Source organism: Bos mutus, chromosome 22 (assembly GCF_027580195.1).
Source record: "Bos mutus isolate GX-2022 chromosome 22, NWIPB_WYAK_1.1, whole genome shotgun sequence".
NCBI lineage: Eukaryota > Metazoa > Chordata > Mammalia > Artiodactyla > Bovidae > Bos > Bos mutus.
Genome location: NC_091638.1, coordinates 69,292,853 through 69,309,396, shown reverse-complemented (window position 1 = coordinate 69,309,396; position 16,544 = coordinate 69,292,853). Strand labels below are relative to the sequence as shown.

Here is a 16,544-nt window from a genome sequence, read left to right as displayed (position 1 = left end):
TAGCTTTTTCCTGATTACCGGCGAAGTTCTGCATCTTTTCACTTGTTTACTGGCCATTTGTTTTTCTCTGACTGGGAATTGCCTGTCCACAGCTTTTGCCCATTTTTCTTATTGACGTGTAGGAGCTCTCTGCACATCAAGAGAGGAGCAGAGAAGCAGCCTTCTCCTGGGGCAGACCCTCAGGGCTTCCCTCAAGGGTCCTGGGCCCAGGAAAGGGAGGAGGATTTGCAGGGGGCTCCCACTGCATCCATACACCCTACCCAGCTCCCGGTGGTCCAACTCTGCTCGGAGACGAAGCACCTTCAGCAGGTGGGAGCCCCTGCCAGGCCAGCATCGCAGCTGGCAAAACCCAGAGGACTGATTTTTTTTTTTTACTACACTGCCCTGTGGCTGGCGAGGTGCCCTGGATGGCACCCGAGAGGAGGCAGCTGGTATAGAGGGATGTCTAGGAAGAAGCGACAATTATCAGTAGCCAGCCCAGTTCAGTGGGAACCAGCTGACAAAGGGGGCAGGTCCTGAAGCCTCAGGCTGACCCTCCCGACAGAATTCCAGGGCCCTCTCTGGTGCACACCATCCCTGCCCCACTTCCAGCTACATGTGTATGCATGTTCAGTCGCTCAGTCGTGTCCAGCTCTTTCCAACCCCATGGACTGCAGCCCACCAGGCTCCTCTGTCCATGGAATTTTCAGGCAAGAGTACTGGAGCAAGTTGCCAGTACTGGCACCACAACTGCTGAGCCTGTGTGCCCTACAGCCCGTGCTCCTCAACAAGAGATGGCACCGCAATGGGAGATTCACACACCGCAACTAGAGAGCGGCTCCCACTTGCTGCAACTGGAGAAAAGCCTACGCAGCGACGAAGACCCCGCACAGCCATAAATAAATAAATAAAATCATTTTTAAAAAAAGAAATGGCAGGAGAGATTCTGAGGCCCGACCATGTCGGTGTGTACCAGTCACTTCCCCAGCGAGTTGCCAGGGGATCTTCCTGATCCAGGGATCAAACCTGCATCTCTTGCATTGGCAGGCAGATTCTTTACCACTGCACCACCAGAGAAGCCCCTTCCAGCTATGACAGTCAACAAAGAGTGACCCAGACGTGGATAAACGTGAGCCCTGCCCCTTCACCCTCGGCCACCTGACCTTTCAGGGCCAGAGGCAACCCTGTGGTTCATTCCCCTCCAGCGTTTTCCGTATTTCGCAGGCCATAAAACTGATTTCCAAAGTCTATAAAGGCGATAACATTTAGCCCGGAAGAATAAAGTCCCTCCTTCCCCAGGGTAACGGCTGCCAAGAGCCCTGGCAGGGCCCTTTCTGTAGCTGGGGTGGCAGGCACCGGGACCAGCCTGCAGACATCCCTACACCAGGTGACAAACGACGACTCAGCAAGCGCCTGGGAGGCTGCAAACCTCTTGCTCACCTTTACCCTCACTGCCCGTTGCACTGGCTCCCCCAAAACCAGGGAGGGCACACCAGCACCCTGGGGCCACCTCTCTCCCACCCGGCACTAAGCTCCCGGCAGAAGAGCCAGACCACAGATTGCAGGCCACCATCCTGGTGCCGGCCAAGGCCACCCCTCTGCTCTGTGCCACGCTTGCGTGAGCCTCCCAGGAGAATAAAGCCGCCACAACCTCCATGTGACAGAGGGGGGACAGGGTGTTCTGACCTCTCCCAAGCTCTCCAAACACCCCCATCCTGGGCTGACGCCGCGCCCACTCATAGACACCTGGAACTACGTGGGGTTACCATGGGCCCACTGCCCTCACTCACTCACTCACTCATTCAAGGGTGACGTGGCCCAATGGACAGTACCCAGGATCTGGCTCAAGCTTCCTGGCTGGAGATTAGTCACCAGCTTTCCAGGCTGAAAAGCCACCCACCAGGTCATTGTTACGCTGATTATCCTGGTCAGCTGGACCAGGAGGGGACCATGGTCTGGGGCTGTGGGGCAGGAGGTTGGGCCAGGATGAGGGCAAAGTGCCAGGGGCAGGCCTGCCAGCCAGAGGGGAGGGAGCCTGCCTGGAGACAGGGGGATAGGCAAAATGACCCAAACAAGTCCCTTCCAGGCAAGGGTGAAACAGGGTCAGGAGACGAGGCATCCAGGCCCTATTTTTTTTAATCCCACCCTTGGGACAAATCTATGTGCAGCCAACAGATCCACATGCAAGGGTGAAGGAGGGACCCCCCCCCCCGGGGGCTGTGGGGACCCCCCTCTCAGAAGTCACTCCTCCTCCTTCTCCAGGGTTAAAGCACATCACGGTATGGAATTAGTTATGGGCTCAGCCTCCAGCTTCACCACAAACAGGTGGAGAGAAATAAGGCTCTTCTCATCAAGGATGCCCCCCTGCAACGGGGCCCCCAGAGTACCTGTGGGAGCTTGCGAGGTGGGCAGGCGGGATGCCAGCTCCGGGGGCTCTCCAGGCTGGCTGTGGGGCTGAGAGGTGGCATTTGCATAGAGAGCCTCTGTGGCTCTGGAATGTATGCGGCTGCCTGGGTGTAATTCCTAAGGCGAGACGAATCTCCAGGCCACTTTTCTCAGCAGGAACAAGTCTTTCCTTCAAATCGATGGTGACACATTTTTAAACTCCGATATTAAGGAGGGAAAGATTTTGCCGACCCCCTGGGGGCAACCCTTATTAGTCACTGGCTCATCTGAGAGAAATCACAGTGGCAGACCCAGTGGGCTTACGCGAGGCAAGAGGCCCAGAGGCCAGGCGACAAACTAGAGGGCAGAGGGCCCTCCCAAGTCGGGAGCAAAGCTGCGAGGGGGGGTGCACTTAGAGGCGGGGTCTGGAGCAAGGGGTGAAGCAGCTGTAGGCAAATAAAGAATAGCTGGTAAGGGTGGCAGAGGCAGAGGAGAAAGTATGAGAAAGAGGCATGAAGCTGAAATATAAGTAGATTTCCAAGTTTAGAGTCACAGAACCAAAATCTTATTTCCCATTTGCTATGGCTGCCAGGAAGCTCAAGGCCACTTTCCTTTTTAAAAAATGTATTTATTATTTATTTCTGGTGGTGCTAGGTCTTCACTGCTGCCCTTGTTGTACAACTTTCTCTAGTTGTAGCTAGCGGGGGCTACTCTTCATTGCCATGCACGGACTTCTCATTGCGGTGGATTCTCTTGTTGCAAACCTTGAGCTCTAGGGCACGCGGGCCTCAGCAGTTGTGGTGCATGGGCTTTAGTTGCTCTGCGGCTTGTGGAATCTTCCCAGACCAGGGATCGAATCCGTGTTTCCTGCGTTGGCAGGTGGATTCTTAACCACTGGACCACCAGGGGAGTTCACGGCCACTTTTCATACACAGTAGAAACAGAGTTGTTACAAAGGCCTAGTTTTGAGGTGTCTTCTGGATGGGGCCAAGGTAAGTACCAGGAGCCAAGCTGCCCAAGCAGTCACCAAGAGCATAAAAAACAAGGGCAGGTATGAACCATGGGCCCTGGTTCGACCAGAAACCAGCATTCCACGGGCTGAGCAGACCCGGGAACGAGGCAAGAGGCCAGCAGGTCAGACAACACGTGCCAAGAGCATCCAGGCCAGAGGGTTCCAGATGTGGCCAGGAGCACAGGGCACATTTCTATTAATGCCCAGGCCAGCATCCTCCTTGTCACTTCTTTTTATTCCTGTTTTAATGGTTCCCCGGTTTTATTATACCTGTTTTTCAGTGGAAATAGGTAGCTTAAACATTCTTAAAAAAATCAATTCCAGCTCAAACGCCTACTTGCTCGGCGGTAACAGGCACCATTTATTGAGTTCCAATGACTTGCCAGGCATTTGCATGCATCTCCATCTCCCAAACCACCTTCAGAGAAGGCGTCACTCTCCCGGGTTTACAGACGAGGAAACCGAGGCTCAGAGGGGAGGTGTATCCTGCTCAGGGTCACAGGGGCTTGGAAGCGGCTGCAGCAGCCCTAGTCCCTGGCGTGTCCCCACTCCCACCCCCTGAGCCCCAGAGCCCAGCACCCTGCTCCACGAACCAAACGGGGCTCCCATCTGCCTTGTTAGGAGGGAGACTTGGCTGAGGCAAGGTCAAAGCCGGGGAGGCCGAGAGGTGGTCGGTGATCCACAGAGTTCCATCACCCCCCACCCCGGCCCTGCCTGCAACACTCTGGTCCCTTCTCTGCCAAACTCCAAGGCTTCAGCTGGAACCACCCCAGCTTCCCGTGACCTGTGAGCCTCACCAGCAGGTTCTCCGCTGGCTGCCAGGCTGGCCTTAACGCCTTTGACGGAGCTATAAAGCTCCCGTCGCAAATGTCAACTCTGGGCCATTTGCTCCGCAGATTTCAATGTTCCTGTTTCTCCTCAACAAGGCAGCTCTTGCTTCTCAAAAGGGATGTGGTGTTTGATGATGTTTAAACCTACGTGAAATACAGCCAGGCAGCGACAATGAAACATACGCGGGCCCCTGCCGGCAGGGGGACGGTTGACTGCCGGGCCTCTCTCTTCCCACACGCTCCGCAGCAGCCACTGCAGCTCAGCTCCTATTTTTATGGCAATTACAATGTCCGAAGAGGGGGAGGAAGCAGCAATGGGGAGGAGGAGGGTGGGCACCACTGTACAAGGACCACTTGTTGCCTTTGGGTGTGGGTGATCTGATGGGGATTCAATGAACCGAAGCAGGTGATGCCAGCCGGCCGTGTCCACCCCTTGCCGCCACCCTCTCGGGGCCACACAGGCCCACTGGGGCCACCCAGGTCCACAACCAAGTACGTGATCTCCCCCGGGGCTACAGCCCAAGCTGCTGGCTTCCAAGTCCTCGCTGGCTTCTGACACTTCCACAAGGACATAAGAAGCTGCAGTACCTCACCTGCCTAGTATGTAAGGCAGAGGGAGCCCCCTCCATGGCTGTGCCCACTGGGCAGGTCTGCTTCCACCCAACAGCCCTCACCGAGATGCATCGTTAGTTCCCGTTCTTTTGTGTCCCCCCTGGGGACCTGCTGTGCAGACATTCTCAGGCGCCCCCCTCCACAGATGGGCACCAGCCATGTGCCAGCCCTGTCCACGGATGGAGACCTGGGGTCAGTGGGTCCTGCCGCTGCCCTCCAGGGGCTCCAGTCTAGTGGGTGGTACGGTGAGATGCTTCACTCATAAGAACAGTACTCAGCATTTACTGAGCCCTCCAGTGTGCAAGGCACTACAGATACCCACTCACTTTCTCCTCTTAATCTTCCCCTGGGGTGCACACTGGAAACAGACCTGGAGCAGCAGCACGTGGGACCAGATTCTACCCCAGTCTACCGATATTTTGTGAGCAGCCTCCAAGGTCAGCCGTGCTGCACCTGTGGGGCCCTCCAGGCCTGTCCCCACCCCCACTAGGACAGCTGCGCCCTTTCTATAAGTGACAAATCAAGACTGTGGGGCTGGGGGGGCGTGTAAGTTCCCTGGTGGTCCAGTGGTTGGGACTCCTTGCTTTCACTGACGGGGAGAGGGTTCGATTCCTGGTTGGGGAACTAAGATCCCACAGGTTGCTCAGTGTGGTCAAAAATAATAATAATAATAAGATTACAGGGAAAGGGAACCAGAGATGGGGTCACTGCTGCCAGCAGGGCCTAAGGAAACATCAGCACAAATAATTTACAAAGTAACTAAATGAGCCCTAAAGGTGAGCTTCTGAAATTCAAGAAGACCCCGAGGAGGAGACAGGAGGGGAGGGCTGGTGGCTTCAGTTCTTCCAGCTCAGCGGAGTCCACCAAGTGCTAACAAGAGAGCTTCAGTCAACACCCCACCCCACCCCCGGGAAGGGAGACATCCCCTGGCCGGGGCTGTTGCCATGTGACACACACAGCAGTCCTGACAAAAGCAGAGCAGAGGGGAGGGGGGCTAGCCCACCTGCCCTGCGTGCTCATGGTCCGGAGACCCCAAATCCTTCCTGGCAGTCAGGAAGCGCCCTCCTCAGCTGCCTTGGGCCCAACAAATGCTCAGCTCACCACAGGGAGGCCAGGAAGGTGCTGGTGCACAGCAGGCCTGGTTCCACGGAACCAGCCACCGCAGCGGGCACAGAGCTGGCACTTCCTGGGCTTCCTCTACCCCAGACGTCATCATGCTGAGTGCCCCCATGAACTGTCTCCTTTCAAACTCACAACACCGGGTCCTGGAACACTTATATCCCCATTTCACAGAAAGAAAATTGAGGCTCAGAAAGGTGAAGGAGCTTGCCTGAAGCCACGCAGCCAGTGCACAGTGCAGCCAGGACTCATGCCCAGGTCTCTCCAACTCCAACTGCATTGTCCTGAGTTGGAGACTTCAGAGCTGATGGGGCTATCTAGAGAGTGGGAGGTAAGGGGGCTGGGCGGGGGGGGGTGGCGCTGAATCCCTTGACTCTCTTCTAGGTCATACTCATTGTAAGGGCTGATGCTGAAGCTAAAGCTCCAATAATTTGGCCACCTGATTGCAAAGAGCCGACTCATTGGAAAAGAGCCTAATGCTGGGAAAGATTGAAGGCAAAAGGAGAAGGGGGTGACAGAGGATGAGATGGTTAGATAGCATCACTGACTTAATCAACATGAGTTTGAGCAAACTCTGGGAGATAGTAGAGGACAGAGGAGCCTGGCGTGCTACAGTCTATGGGGTCATAAAGAATCAGACACAACTCAGCAACTAAATAACAACATATCCTAAAGGCCACCCCAAGTTGGGACCAGGCCAGGTCTCACCCAGGAGCCCCCAAATTCAGACTCTGACATGTGTGTGAGCCCACCCTAGGGGTCTGGTGAAAGGGCGAAAGTGTTAGTTGCTCAGTCATATCCGACTCTGCGACTCCATGGACTGTAACCGGCCAGGGTCTCCTGTCCATGGGATTTGATGGCTTACAGTGAACAGTGTGGGATTCATAATCTCTGAAGAAGAAGATCTGGCTTCAGGACCAGGGACCAACTCTTGATCACTCAAGAGCTTCTGTGTAGCAGAGTTTTATTAAAGTAAAAAAGGGACACAGAAAGCTTTTGACATAGACATCAGAAGGGGGATGGAGAGTGCTCCCCTTGCTAGTTTCAGCAAGCTGTTTTACGTCTGTTAGAAAGCTATTAATCAGATGACAGAGACCCCTCAAGGCTGAGGGAGTTTCCCCGGCCCCTCTCCCACAATTCGCATTTTTAAGATAGGATGGAATGAGGTGTGTCAACCCCAGCCATTAAACAATTGATATGAATACTGGTTTGTGGAGCTATTATCAGCCCAAGGTTTGAGAAAAGGAAAACAGTTAGTCTTAGGTGGAACCATTTTGAAGAAAGGCAAATTCCAAAGCAAATACACAGTTTCATTAACATAGCTTAAGAAAAATATTTCCATAAGAAAAAAAAAACCTTAGCTCAAGGTTTGAGAAAAGTTAAGTTCAGGTGGAACCAGGTGTCGTCATAGCAACACAGAATTTTAAGAGACACTTGCAGCCTATTTCCTCCGTTTGGAGACCCTTGGCCTTCCTGCCTGTTACCCTCTCAGATTCTCTAGGCAAGAATACTGGAGTGGGTTGCCATTCTCTTCTCCGAGGGACCTTCTCGACCCAGGGATCGAACCCGAGTCTCCTGCACTGTAGGCAGATTCTTTACCATCTGAGCCACCAGGGAAGCCCAGCGTCTAGGGAAAACAGATTCATCTCAACACCCCCGCAAACAGCACTGTCTGCAGAGCTGCCTGTTGAGAGACAGGGAAGGGGCCCCCAGTTTCCAGAGGGATCTCTGGCTCTCAGAGCCCCTTCACCTCCTAGGGACACAGGGCACCCATGCGTTAAATGGCAGGCAAGCCACAGCCTCCTGGGGAGGCCCGAAGCCGACCAGGCAGCCCTTTGCCAAGGCGCTGGCGGATCATTCCGGGAGAGCGAGCCAAGGCCTGCAGATCCAGCCCTTTTCATGCCTGGCCAATTTAATGGTCCCCATTAATTTCAAAACACACACATTCCCACAAGCTCCAGCCTCCTCAGCTCAGTGCCCGGGGTGGAGAGCACGCTGGGGACACAGACGGGCACACAGGTGTGGGTGAGGCTGGGTGTCCTCAAGGACAAGAGGAGCCGGGAGGAAGTGGCTCGGGGCCCCTCGGAGCGGGTGGTGGGCGGCGGAGCCCTGCCCCTCCCCACCCCCCCACCCCCGTTTCCTGACCAATTGCTCCTGGTGATGGGGAGAAAGAGACACAGGAGGAAGGGCATGCTAGAGAGTGACCCTGAGCAGGTCACTGTCCCTCTCTGGGTTTCCCTATGACACTGCGACTGTCTTGGCAGCAGGCCAAGGTCACTGAGCCTCACACTGAGCCAGGAACCTCACCAGCAGCGTCCTCATCTACACGAGGCTTTAGTCCCTTCCCGCCCTGACTTCTGCGACCAGATGGGCGGCGTAGGGCCTGGGCTGGGGCAGCTGACGTCCCAGCGACCCAGGGGGGAATCACTGGTTCATCTGGTCCCTCCTGCCCTCACGCCAACTCTCAAGGACGTGTGATCACTCATTCATTCAACAAACGTTTACTGAGTCTCAGGACAAAGGGTCAACCGGTCCAAGGTCCACAGCCCACCATCACGTTCCCTCTGGAAGGACAGGAACAATCTGACCATCAAAGGGAAACTTGGCAGAAGAGCTTGGGGGGAAAGGACCTGCTGGGATCCTCAAGTCCCGCCCGTTGGCCAGAGCTCGACTCACTGGACCAGGCCCCGCAAGCCCTCGAGGGAATCTCAATAATTCAGGAGAGATCCATCATTTATGAATTTACGTAACCGCTTCTCGACCTTGTGGAAACGAGCCGTCCTCCTCCTACAGTGGTGGAAGTCAGGCCTTGGCACTGTCTCCGGTGTCCTGGGCTTTCTAATGTGGGAGAGGGGGCTACCTGCAGCCCACGCCTCTCTGTGGGCCACTCGGCCCCTCACCCCCAGACTGGACCCAAAGGGAGCTTCTGAAAATGCAAGTTCAATGACGTCCCTCTCAAACCCCAAGATCGAAAGATGAGGGTTTGATTCCTGGTTCGGCCTTTTTACCAAGCGCTGCACCCCTTGCGTGCCTCAGTCTCCTCGTCTGTAAGCTGGGGGAACACGAGTACCAGCCTCAGAAACGAGACGATACGTGCAGTGTGGGGGCAGCCCCTGGCCCAGGGGGAACAGGCAAAGGCACCCTGCCCCCAGCCCAGAAGCAGGGCTCGGTGGGGGGCGCTCGGGGCAGGCACTGGGCCAGAGGACAGGAAAGCCACAGGAGTTGCAGCCCACCACAAGGCCTCGCGGGGCCAATGAACCTGGACCCTTCTTTTCTGCACTGACCACCCACCATGCCCCATTTCCGCCCCACTTCTCTATGTCCCTGCAGGGAGGACAGATGACAACACACCCAACCTGGGGACTCAGATTTTTAAACCAGAAAAGAAAAAGGGACAAAGAGAAGGTAGTCCCAGCTACTCTTTAAAAAGGTGTGTGTGGGGGGAAGCATTTCCTGGAGGCTCTGGAGTCCGGCAAACCTCCCCATCTGTGCCACTACTGTTTAACTGTGTGGCATCAGGCAAGTGGCTTCAAGTCTCTGAACCTCAGTTTCTCATCAACACCATGGGGCTGATATAATAAGACCAAGAGGCCAGGAGAGGTAGCATGGGGTGTGGATATACCAGAGAGAGAAACCCTCAGCTCAGAACCCACCGTGGCTTATTCCTAGCCCCCAGAGTTTCCCCTGAGTCCCACCTCCTCACCCCTCCCTGCAAGCGCTCTCCCTTTCTCCCCTTGTTATATCCTTGTCTGACTTCTGACTCAGATCCCCACTTCTCAGCTCAAGCGCTGCCTCCTCCAGGCAGCCTTCCAGATTCCCTCCCACCCCTGCAGGTGTGACTCCCATCCCTCAGACACTCTACTGTCTGTTTCCATTCCATTCGCATGTTTCACTCTGCATTTGAGGATTGAGATTGAGTCTTTCGTAGCCCAGGGCTTACCCCAGTGCCTGGTACACGACAGGCCTGCCATGTCTGTCTGCTGAACGAATGAATGAAAAGCTACACAGGAGTTCAAATTCCAACTCGTTCACCTGCCCAGCTAGGGCATGTTATCTTGTCCTCTGAGCCTCAGTTTGATCACTGAAGATGGGGATCATCCCCTGCTTTGTGGGGATGCCATGCGGTCAGCATGGAGGGTGAGGCCCGTCTCACCTGCGCTCCCCAGGGCCCAGGGCCCAGTGAGGTCTCCAAGGCTCACAGGTTCCTGCCTGCCCTCCATGCCCGCCGCAGGGAAGTTGCTGCTGAAGGCGGGTGGCTGCGGAGGCCCGGCCGGCCGGCAAGCCTCAGCAAACACATTTAAATCTGAAGTGACAGATAAAGCGATTTACGGCGACAGTTTAGCGTCAGATCACTTCCCACAAGGCAGTCGGCGTCCCTCAGCCCCCCTGCTTGCTAGTCCATCAAGGCGGTCTCTAAATCACTGGCTCAGAGCGGTGGCCCAGGGACAGCCGGGGGCCGGGCTCCTCCGGGCCCTCCAGACAGCAGCAGGAATGAAGGGAGGGCTCTGGCTGGCTTGGGGGGAGGAGGGTGACGGAAGCAGCTGGCAGATTCTCACAAATCAAAGCCCCAAGACTTAAGGAAACAGAGCACCACTTCATGCCTTATTTTAAATAAATAAGCAGCTTAAAACCCTCCCAGAGCGGCCAGCTTGTCGCTCTGAAACATGGCTTCCCACCCGTTCCGCAGGCCCGGGCCCGTGCGCCTGGGCCCCTCAAAGGCTCCCCTGACCCCCTGCGCCTCCCGCCACCTCCTTGCAGAAATAATTGGTCCCTGAGGCGCCGCGTGGCGCTCTGTTCAGACCGCGCTTCCACTGCTTTGTCACATTATATTCTACTTAGTTGCTCTCACGCTGACTTTCCAATACTAATTTACGGGGGCCTCGCTACGTGCCAGGCCCTTGGCCCAGGGCCGGATGGGCCTGAGTGCATGTCACCCTCAGCCCCACTCTCTGGGGCAGGGCCAACGACACTCCATTTTCCAGATGGGAAATAGAGGCTTGGAGACGCCGGACCGGAGGCCGCAGCATGGCTGACTGGAAAGTTACGATTCCCAGCTAGCTCCTGGCCTCTGTGCCCACGGCCCTGGCACACCAGCCTGAGACAGCTGGGCAGTGTCTGGGGACACTCGGTCCCATCATGTCCTGAAGGCCAAAGCTAGCAATCGGACCCTGGAAGGACCCAGAAGAGGGGTCTTCCTGTGTGACAGGACACTTCCTGCCTGAGACGCGGCTGTCTGTCAGGAAGTAGGGGCCCACAAGCATGGGCTTGGTTTGCTGGGAACTTCAAGGGCATGGAAGGGACCCTCTCAAGGTCACGCTGCCTCCTCTCACAGTGCTCTCCCATCTCGTGGCAAAGGGAAGACATGAACACTCCAGAAGCTGATGCACCTCACCCCCCGGGGGGGATCCCCCAGACCTGAGCTTTCTCCGGAGGAGATGCCAGCCTGGTTCTCCCCACACGCAGGGAGAGACATGGACCAAGCTGGAGAGGCAGGCGCTGCCCCGGAGAATGGGGGCTTCAGGAGCTCTCTGGCTTATCTGGGCAGCGTGGCAGCCCAATATAATTAAGATGGATGCCGTGTGCCCCCGTGGGCGGGAGCCACGGCCAGAGCAGATGGCCGGAGCCCCAGACTCTCTCCAGGCTCTGCCCGAGCAAGTGGCCTCGGCCAGTAGCCACTGGGGCAAGTCCCAGGAGGGCCTGGGGGCCTGCACTGCACTTGGTGGGGTTGAGGGGCTTTGGTCCCATCCCCTGGGACCTCATGCCCTGCCACCAGCCAGGCACATGCCCTTCTACCCAGCCCCAGCCCCCTCCATCTACCACATAACACAACAGTGTGATACACACAACAAACCACACACGCGCATCCACTGTCACAGGCACACACACAGCACACACACCCCAATCACACATCACACACCAGCAGAGCGGAGTAAAGACCAGTCCTGGACTTGAGATGCCAGGGGAACGTTTGGGAAACAGTCTGAGTCTCCAAAGTCCTGAGAGAGGCCGTGGGTGGAGTCCCTCTGTGGGGAGGGCAGGAGTAAAGAGGGCAGGCAGGGAGGACACCCAGGGTTCCCCCTAGGGATGGGCTGGAGACCCCCCCCAGCCCCAGCTCTTCACGATGGAGGCGGCTCCGGGGGTGCGGACCCCTTTCTCTCACAGGCCCTTTCCATAGCCCTGCAGGCCTCCCCCTCCACGGTCCCCGCAGCTGGAGCCAGGCCCAGGCAGGATGGCATCTTCCCCACCCTTCCCCATCTGGCCCCGGGGACGAGGAAAGACGCCTCCCACCATACCCCCACCCCCACAAAAAATCCAGAAGCTCCACAGCAAACCTCAAGCCCCCAGCCCTGTCCGACCCACACAGCTCCCCATGGGCCACCAATCCCAGCCGGGTCAACGCTGCCCTTGACTTCAAAAATAAAAATTTAAAAATTCCCACCCAGAGATAATTGCTGGGCTCCTTTTGCTCATTGTGGCGGCTCGGCGGTCGGCGCTGAGAAGCAATTATTCACGGCTAATGAGTATAATCAAGTCAAATAGAATTTAATGGACACGTATTCTCTTCCTGCTTGAAACTTTACATATGAATTAAGCACATATGGGTTTCACGAGGCACAGACCAGATTTATGCAGCCCCGAAAAGCCCCGCGTTGCCGCGACTTTTATTCCGCTAATAAACACGCTGATTTACGGGCTCTGGAGGGCGCGGGAACCGCGATCTCTGCTGCCCTCTGGTGGGCGGCGGCCGCAGGCTGAGCCAAGGCTCAGGGAGGACGCTGGAGGGTCCCCAAACTACCAAGGACCCCTGAGATCCGATCAGAGCCAAGGCCACTCAAACACCTGGCCGGGAAGACCTGGAGGGAGGGTCTTCAGGGGATGCCGGCTCTATGTGGGAGCTCTGCTGCGTGAGCATCACAGTTCATGAGGGTCAGCTCCTAACAGGGTTCCCACTACCTACCCCATCATGCAAGCCCAGGAAAGTCCACAGAGAAGGCGAGTCCCCAGACAGGTGTGGCAAACACTGCCGGCCCCCAGTTCTGGAGAATCAAATGAAGCCAGGGCCAAAGTGCTTTCCAGAGGGCACGAGAGGCCGATAGAGCCGCTGCCCTCTGAGTCTGGCCAGGCACGGGGGTGCTCGGGAAGAGCCATTAATTCCTACAACCTCGAGCAGACTCCAGAGCCCCCAGCCTGCTCTATCTGCCTCCCACCAACACCCTGCCTTGGTTCCCAAACCCTCCCTCCCGCCACCAACCATCCACCTGGCTGTGAAGGAGGTGACAAGATGTCCCACGCTTCCCTCTGGCTGCTTTGCAGCTCAGAAAGAAGGGCATGGTGTTGGCCAAAAAGTTCACTCGGGCTTTTCCATAAGATGTTAAGGAAAAACTCAAAGTTTTTGGCCAACCTACCTGAGCAAACTCCGGGAGGCAGTGAAGGACATGGAAGCCTGGCATGCTGCAGTCCATGGGGTCGCAAAGAGTCGGACACGACATAGTGACGGAACCAGAACATCAGCGGGGCACCTCGCACACCCTTGCCAGTGACTGCAGGGCCAAGGGCACCAGGAAGGGCAGCCTCACAGTGCTGTGGCACTGTCCCCTCAGCCGGGGCCCCACGGCTTGGTCCTTCCACCCCAGACCAGCCCTCCAGGGTCCAGGCAGCAAAAAGACCCTTCTCCTCTGGGCCACTATGACTTGTCTTAGCCCTGAGTCCCTCACATGGAGGCCTCCCTGCCACCCACCATCCAAGTGGCCCGAGAGAAACACAAGAGCAGAAATCCCACCTCCTCTGCTCTGAGTCAGAACTCCTGCCTTCCCGTGACTGGTCACCTGTGCCCTGAGACAGGCGATGTGGGGGGAAGGAACACCCCTGTGGCCATACAGGTCTGCGAACATCAGCGAGGAGACGCACTCGCAATGCCACTGCCGGAAGGACAGCCCCAGCCACTGACACGCAGGCGCCGAGGGGCCAAGCTGCCCCTCTCCCCAGGTCTCTCCAGCCCTGTCACTTAGCCAGCGCAGCATGGGCACCACCCAGAACCAGTCACTCCGCCACTCCACACCCCGGGCAGCTCTGGGGTCCGCCAATGGCTGCAAGCCCAAGGGTGAGACAAAGGAGATTCGAGACCCTCCTGGGGTGCCCGAGACTGCGCAGCTGGGCCGGGGGGGCTCACACAGCAGAGGTTCCCTATGAATCGAAGTCCAGACAAGAGGGTCCGCCCAGGTCTGCGAACCTTTCTCTAACAAGGAGGCTCCTTCCTGTGCCGCCTGTGCCACAGTGGGGGGAGGGGAGTACAGATCCCACTTGCCCTTGTCCCCTGAACCATGTGAGTACCCGCTGGACTTGACCGTCCCCTGACACCCCACTCCTGACCTCGGCCAGACAACCACCACCTGGAAGGATTACAACCACCTTTCTCCTGCTCCCGAGAAGGGAGAGAAACAGCAGACTCCTCAACACATCACAAGAAATGGCCAAGCCAGCAAGATGCTGCAGGGAGCCAAGCATGGGCACAGGGCCTCTGCCCCCTACCCTTCCCCCGACACGCTCCCCGACGTGCTCCCTCGCCCGCTCCCCGTTCAGAGCGGGGCCGGGTGGGCAGGAGGCAGAGGAAGAAAAGCAGTGCTCGGGGCCATCTGCAGCCCCCGAGGTCGGACCACACCCTCTGGCCTCTGCCTTCCTGGCAGGGCCGCCCTGCGCGATTCCAGCCCAGCTCTCTCCCTTCCCGGCTGCTAATGGGTCTCAGAGCTTTGAGGCAGCTCAGCCAAGGCATCCCTGACACGGCAGGTCAGGCTTTCCACGGGGAGAGGCATCCACGGCGCCAGCGGGCCACCCTCAAGTGGCAACCAGAGCCTCACTGGAGCCAGGTGGCGTCCGAGCAGGCCTGGCACAGGGACGAGGCGGCCGCCGGGGTCTCGGACTCAGGCCCGGCCCAAAGGCCCCACTCACCGGCGTTGACGATGGCATCCACCTCCAGCTTGGTGATGTCACCTCGGAACAGGGAGATCTTCTCGTTGAGCTGCTTGTCCTTCTTGTACTTGGGCTCCTCCACCTTCACGGTCACCCCTGGAACAAGCAGAGGCCGAGGGGTGGTCACGGGGAGGCCCCCATGGTGGAGCGAGCCACCAGGGTCCCTGGTCAGGCAAACCCCCATCAACCGCCCTCTGCCTCCAAAGGCAGGGTGCCTCACAGGGACCGATGACCCGATTGAGGACAGCTCACACTGACCAAGCGCCTACTCCTGTGTGCAGCACACACTCATTTCCTTGAATCTTCACAGCAATGCTACACACAGGTAGAGAAGCCTTGCCATCCATCCCCATTTTACACACTGGGTCACCCAGACCTAACGCTTCCCAGGTGGCTCAGTGGCAAAGAATCTGCCTGCCAATGCAGGAGAGGAGGGTTCAATCCCTGGGTCGGGAAGATCCACTGGAGAGGGAAATGGCAACCCACTTCAGTATTCTTGTCTGGACAACCCCATGGACAGAGGAGCCATAGACTGCTGGACTATAGCCCATGGGGTTGCAAAAGAGTCGGACACGACTTAGCAGCTAAACAACAACAAACACCTGAGACTTGGGAGCACTACGTGACTTGGCCCAGGTTCCTGGTCACCAGCTCTGCAACGTGCAGGGCTGAGGTCCTCATGAGGACGCTGACCCGCAGGCCACTGCACCAGGCCGGCAAATCCCGGCTCTAGCAGCCATGGCATCACGCGTCTAAGGCTCAGTTTCCCAATGACATAACGGGGATAAAAGCCAAACCAAGGACTTCCCTGGGGCTCCGGTGGCTAAGACGCCACACATCCAGTGCAGGGGGCCCAGGTTCCATCCCTAATCAGGGAACTAGATCTCGAATGCTGCAACTAAGATTCTGCACTAAAGCCAAAACCAAAGCTCCCTCAGGCCGCAACGAAGACCTGGTGCAGCCAAACAAATAAATATTTTTTTAAGAAAGAAAGAAATCATTTTTCAACAAACTACCAAATCTACCTCAGGCTGTGTTAATAATGAAAAGAGGTGACGCTTCAAAGTGCCCGGTGCAGAGCAAGCACTCATAAATGCCGCCACCCTTCCTCTCTTTGGCCTTGTCTGGACAATTCTCCCCAGACAAGGGTCTGCAGGGACCACACCACGCTCAGCCAGCTGGGTCCCCAGATCAGGGCCTACCTTTCGCCGTCTCCTTCCATGTCGGGATCTTCTTCAGCCTGACGAAGTCCCGGCAGAAGTAATGTTCCTCCCGTTGCTTGTCACTCAGGCCCTTCAGAAACGCTGCAGCGGGATGGGGCGGGACAGTCAGGCGGGTGGGGAGGGGAGCAGCCCAGGGGCCCCCCCCCCACCGCCCACAGGTCTCCTGTCTGCCATCCAGAGAAGGCTCGCTTTGTCCAAGGATGCAAAGCAGCCCTGTGCATTCACCCTTCCGCAAGCTCAAGGGGAGGGCATGCGGAAGGAGGGTCCCCTGGAAGAGCTTGCCCCACCCCCTTTGTTAGGAAGGGAAATTGAGGCTCATGGAGGTGGAGGGTGTCTCTCAGGGGTTCAGAATTAAACTCTCCCAATTGCCAGCTGCTTCCACACCTCTGAGCCCCTAGTATCCTCATGTATAGAATG

At 57.0% G+C, this 16,544-nt stretch overlaps 1 protein-coding gene across 1 annotated transcript in view; it reads right to left on the bottom strand.

Moving 5' to 3' along the window:
* MACROD1 (mono-ADP ribosylhydrolase 1) overlaps positions 1–16,544 on the bottom strand; it is a 153,996-nt gene that overhangs the window by 127,233 nt on the left and 10,219 nt on the right. The window contains exons 2-3 of the mRNA XM_014477709.2: positions 16,107–16,208; positions 14,884–15,000 (exon numbers count right to left, since the gene is read on the bottom strand). Coding sequence (XP_014333195.2) covers positions 14,884–15,000; positions 16,107–16,208 — 219 coding nt within the window. The remainder of the gene's footprint in view (positions 1–14,883; positions 15,001–16,106; positions 16,209–16,544) is intronic.